This window comes from Antrostomus carolinensis, unplaced genomic scaffold, assembly GCF_000700745.2.
Source record: "Antrostomus carolinensis isolate BGI_N321 unplaced genomic scaffold, ASM70074v2 scaffold15539, whole genome shotgun sequence".
NCBI classification, from domain to species: domain Eukaryota; kingdom Metazoa; phylum Chordata; class Aves; order Caprimulgiformes; family Caprimulgidae; genus Antrostomus; species Antrostomus carolinensis.
The window spans coordinates 22,624-28,623 of NW_010339374.1; the positions used below are offsets into that span (position 1 = coordinate 22,624).

Below are 6,000 nucleotides of genomic sequence, written 5' to 3' on the forward strand. Positions count from 1 at the left end.
AACAAAAAAATTGATCATTATGTCCGTGTTCCTCTGATGGACCATGTAGTGGAATTTATAAAAGTTAGTTTTAAAATTATTTCAACCTCTTAGGTAAATTCTACAACTCTAGGGAAATTTCATTTCATTTAGCACTTCACCTGGAGCCCGGGCCCTGATTCTGTAACCTGCTTTATACAACATTCTGCTGTAAATACAGGAATTTGTATTTACACGCACAGGAGGCTGTGGTATTCAAGTGGAAATTTTCCCTTAATGAGGAAGAAAGTAAGTAGTAAAGATAATTTGAGTGCAGATGTTTTCTTAGAAAATTAGGAAATCTATTTCAGGATGGCATGGAAAAATATATTATAGCCTCCAAAGGAGGGATTTGAAAAGTTCTGTTTGAAAAAGTTATTCATGCTTGTGTTTATTAAATGCATCAACTATATTGAGAGTTCTGGTAGAGTTCTATAGGGCTTTTATGTGAACAAAATCATGGTAAGTATTTAGCTTATTAAATAGAATGTAAATACCTGACATCTTTTTTCTTTTGAAATGTTAAGATTGAACTAGTTTTGAGAAACATAAAATGACTAAAAAATTGACCAAATTTGGTTTTATATAATTTTAAGAATAGTTTATATTTAGAAGATGAAAACATGAAGTCTGTAAACTAAAAAACCTTTCAAATGTAAGAAAAGAAATAATTTTAAATGTTTTATTATTCTGCTCCTACACATTTGCCATTTTAAAAAACATTTGTAAGATTTTGGGCCCATTACTGGAACACTTCCAGCAAGTACCATTGTGTAGTTTGTTCTCTGGTATTTTCTCATTATGCTTTTGATCTGCCATGTCTTGTAGTATTTGTTTGGAAGAAAAATGGCTAAATACTCTGAAATATTTTGCTTCCTTTAGCCTTATGGAATGTTACAATTAAGAAGTCTGAGTAGCCTTCTAGGAAGCTAGACAATTTAAACAGGTAACATTTGTTTTAGTCTAAGAGAACTAAATATGCAAAATGACAAATCAGCAGGATTTTTTATTTTAAGGCCTGAGTCTGGGTAATCATAAAAATGTGTCTAAATTAAAAGAAATAGGACAGAGCAGATAAACACCAAGAGACAGAAGTTTGACAATACGTTCTTAGTAATTTCTCTCTTGAGTTTTGTAAATCAAAAATAGAGCCTGAAATTTTCTACTCACATTTCCTTGACTTCAGCATTTATGGCAAGGCAGAGTCTGATTTTTCTTCCCATGCAAGTGGAATTGCAGTAAATGGAGATAGAGTTGTAACTGAATTTCTCAGCAGTCTTCATTTTCACAACGGTTTCAAATTCATGTCAAATTTCTGGAAATAATCCAGGAAAAGGGATAGTGAAGAGCTTAAATTATACTGCTGTGAGGAACAAATGTTTCCATTTATTTCACCAAAACAAAAACTTTGGATTTCTAGTATAGCTAAAAAAAAAAAATAATAAAGTAGATTCCATAGTTAAAAGACTATTTAGCATTTTTGTCAGCTAGTGTAAGGAAAAATGAATTTGAACTTTTTAATCAGACTTACTCCCAACATTCTAATGGGTGAATACACTTCTACAGTATTTGGGATTCAAATACTGTTTCTTTTTTCATTCAGCTATTTAAAAATAATCAATCAATCTTTCTACTCAAATAGTTATATTTACAATAAATAAAACCTATTACCTTATATAACCTACTGTATATTTTTCAAAGCTTCCTTTTGTATTGCATGAATCCTTTTTAAAAGCCATTTCAGCTTAACAGCAGGTGAGAAAAGTTAGGTATTATTTATTAGACCTGTCCCAAACACTGGGAAACCCAAGGTGGCTAAGTTTTAGACAGCTAATTTTCCTTCTTCCCCTTCAGACATCACCCCATGGTTACTTGCTCTGTACTGCTACCACTTTTTTCAAAGGTGAATTTGAAAAGCATTGTGGATTCCTTGTTGAGCAAAGACACCGAGATGTGCAAAATTTATTAAGAAAATGGCAGTTAAAGGACATTAGGTCATGGCTGAGGTTGAAAAGGGAGGTGAAAGCAAACCATTTACCATTAATTCATGCACCCCTTGTTTTAGTACTTGTATAACTCTCCCTACACTTACCCCTGTGTGAATTGGGAGCGCTGCACTGAAGTCATTGCACATACACTACCATAAAACTCAGGAAGGAGGAAGGCCCTCGGTGTCCTTTCAGTGCCACTGAACTGAGAAACCAGAGCTGTTTGCAAGGTCAGCTCTCCCATGGACCAGCTCCGCCAGTGAGGTGCCATGATGCACTGACACCTTGTGTGAATGAACAACCACATCCTCAAGTGCTCTGCTACCGCCAGCTTTTTGTCAATAAAAAGACACCAGACACCATTTGGAGTTTAACTTATCCAGATTTCAGGTATAAATCAACTAAAGTAGTGGTTCTTTGAATCAAAATAGGAGCTTTGGCTTCTGGTGAAATGCAAATTTATCTGAAAAGTTTCATGTGTTTGAGACTAAATGCTGTAGCAGGAAATGTTAGTGAGACATAAACGAGCTGTACATAACAAAACAGAAATGATGGCACAGGTTATAGTTGTACCAGAACATGTAGACTGTGATCACAGTATATGTAATTCCTTTGGGTTGAATTTTGTTTAAACTGCAAGGAAAGGGATATTAAGCTCTGCCTTTACTGAGCGTTGTCAGATGACCAGTATAGAGCGTTCAGAATGTATCAGGTGTGAGGATTAACATGGTTCATGATGTCTGTTGGAAGGTGAAGGCTTCACAAGGAGTGAATATTCCTCTTCTTAAATCCAATGGGGTCATGTCAATGGAAGCCAATATATTGTGAATTAATATATTTTATTAACGTAACTAAGAAAAGTCTGTGTGGCAGTTGGTACAGTGCTGTAGGGTATCTGCAGAGCCATAGCAATGTGTGAGTTTTAACTTCTGTTCCATTGCTACTTTAACTATTATTCCTTTCAAATAATTACTGATTTTTCCAAGTGATATTTGTGTGTTATTTTTCTGCCCAGATTTAGTTCTTAAAAACAAATGTGTTTTCAAGAGGACAGTTTAGTGTAGGGAGATCAGCTGCTTTCTACATTTGACACTTAAATGTTTTGAAGTTGTTAGGCAGCATTATTAGTGGCTTAAAACTGGCCCCCACCTCAGAGAACAAACTGAAGCTTCTGGAGACTATAAAGTTTAAGAAATCAGAGCAAGCTTTTTCAAATTACTGTAGGTTAATATTAGAGTGGCAGAAAAATCAGTATCTTTTACGTTGATGTAGTTCTGTAAGTACCTGGTACCATTGTGCTAACTACCATGTGTAAGTTTTACAAGAAATCACACTGGTGATTTCCATTTCTGTGTATTTATTCCATTTCTGTGTATTTATTATATTGTGCTCTCCTGTGTGCAAAGTGTCATTCCCACAGCACTTTAGAATGACGATTACTTGTAACAATTGTCCTTGGTATTTGCCTGGAAGATCCACTATTAGTATCTTCCAGAATGAAAGCACTGAAATACTGAGCAGATTTTTAGTTAAACTTGAGTTTTTCCTCAGTTTCAGATGATTGGTCATGTGCAGATAGATGGAGGATCTTGTTACTGCATCAGTCAAGATTTTATGGCAAATACTGAATGTTAGGCTTAACTTGATTTAATCAGAGCTATTGCAACTAGCAACTTACATTGTGTGTGTGTTTGTATGTACCTGCTGATTAATTTAGAATTAGCTGAATTGTAAAATTACAGGATTAGAGACTATAGTTACAGTGGTCGTGTCATTTACTGCAGTCTTTTTGAGTGTGAGCATGCAATCTGACCTCCAGATAGATAATCCAAGCTCAGACAGGCTGCCACTCATTCATCCTCTGCAACAAAGTGATCAGGTATCACTGAGACATCTCTTTAATGAAGTGGTTTTGTTGCCTTTTATCTGTGTGAAGGATAAAATTTACCAGGATTCTTGCTTAATGATGGTGTCATTTTTTTCAGCATTTAAAAAAACCAGCAACATAAAAGACTCAAAATACCCATTCTACGTGTTTAAATTATAAAGCTCTCTAGGTCTGCAACATTTAGGTCCGTATTTAAAATCTCATGACATAAAAACATGAAGTTACATCAGTTCACTAATGAAAGTAAATTCATAAAGGTGATGCAATTAGTGCTATACCATGTTTGGGATTTGAAATACTTCTGTTACAGCTTTTTAAAATCCAAAAGTTTGATTTCTTGCAAATATGTACCAGGGGTTTTCTGAATACAGTTTTTTTGGGGGGGGACTTTACTTGTTTTCCAGGATATTCCCAATGCATCCGTGAGCATATTCCTGATCTGGCTCTCCAACAGAACATGCAGATAGGAAGGCTGTGTGACATACTGGGTATGTTATTATCAGCTGTTGGCTGCCTGTTTTTCAATCATTATTTCCCCATAGTTGTAAGTAAAAGAGAAATGACTGATGAGGACTTTCTTTTTGTATTAATTTTAAATATAGAGATCATATGAGCTCAGAAGTCATTTATCTGCTATGGCATTTGCTCCTGTCCACGTTATTCTTAAGAAAAACATGCTGATTCTTTCCGACTCCGTGGTAAGATAAAGCAACCCCATCCTGTGGCATGCTGAGCACCACAAATGATCAAAAGTGTTTAGTGTTCTACAAAATTAGGTAGCTAATTCTGCTGGTGTTCATTCAGGCTCATACACACGGAGAGAAAGATGTGCTAGAAAAGAACAAACTCTTATTTAAAACAATTTATTTATTTTTTTAGGAAATGAGGCAAAAGACATACATTTAAAAGTTTTTCCTAGAATGACAATCCTCTTTTAAGCAAAGCAGCAAAGAATATTATTTGTCAGTGACCAACTTCATTGGCTCCCTGGAATGACATACTTTGCATGATTCATCTATATTTCAGTATCATTATTATTTTATAAATGCCACTTACTAAGTTTGTTAAGAAAATAAAAATAAAAATTAGATCCAGAAATTTACAGTTGCCTAAAATAATAATGTAATTGCCTTTATATATTATCTAAGCACTAAGATTGTTTTTCCACTGTACAGTTTTATTTTTAATTTTTTTTTAACATAGGGTTTTTTTTGTCTCTAAAATGATAGTTAGAAACTTAAAGGGACAAAGCAAACCCATTAAACAGGGTTTCTTTCTCACTTTATAATCTGTGAATGTGAAAATTGCTTCTACTATAGAAAATTGCTTCTACTGTAGATGTAAAATAGACCATGAGAAAGATACAAACTAGTTGAATATTAACTAAATAATTAATGAGATCAGATGCTTTACCAGAGCGTTGATATTTACCATATTGGTGATGTTTGGGGTTTTTTTTTAATACCAGAGGATTTCCTTGCTTGTTGTGACCTCCTGTGAGTTAATCTATCTCTGGAGCCCCACTGTGTCCCAAGGAGACTTGTATTATCTCTTTAGAGGGCAGTGCTAAGAGTAGTAAAATACATCACAGCATTTTATTCAACAAATTCACTTGAGTTTGTCAATTTTGGACAAGTGCAGTCCTTTCAGCATTACTGCCAACATCAGTGACCTCACTGGTAAATACTCAGGCTCATTTTGCAAGTCTGAGTAAATGCCTAAAAGCAATAGAATATCAACTAACAGTTCTAGTGAACTGTTCTTTTAATTATTTTAAAAAGTTATATGCTAATGAGCTGTGTTATATAAAGGCTCTGTCGGGGTTTCAGATATAGAGCTGATTGTTGGATGCTGTTACTTCTTTAATGCTTCAGTTGAGATTCTGGCCTTAGGTTTTTAATCTGGTTTGTTTGCCTGCAGCACTATGGCAAAACAAAGTAAATTAATGGGATATCTTATTATTTTATAACATTAGGCTCAGGTTTTCCTTAGTCCAATACTTGCTTTGCTTCTGATTCATTCACATGTAATAGCAGTTGTCCCTGGCACTTTCCAGGCTCTTGTTCCTGTGCCCAGTAAAGACAATGAAAGACTTCCCACTGATTT

The 6,000-nt window shown here is 34.6% G+C and overlaps 1 protein-coding gene across 1 annotated transcript in view; it reads left to right on the forward strand.

The window, feature by feature from the left end:
• LOC104531052 (IQ domain-containing protein H-like) overlaps positions 1–6,000 on the forward strand; it is a gene marked incomplete at both ends in the record, with an annotated part of 33,168 nt that overhangs the window by 21,740 nt on the left and 5,428 nt on the right. The window contains one exon of the mRNA XM_029086959.1: positions 4,299–4,382. Coding sequence (XP_028942792.1) covers positions 4,299–4,382 — 84 coding nt within the window. The remainder of the gene's footprint in view (positions 1–4,298; positions 4,383–6,000) is intronic.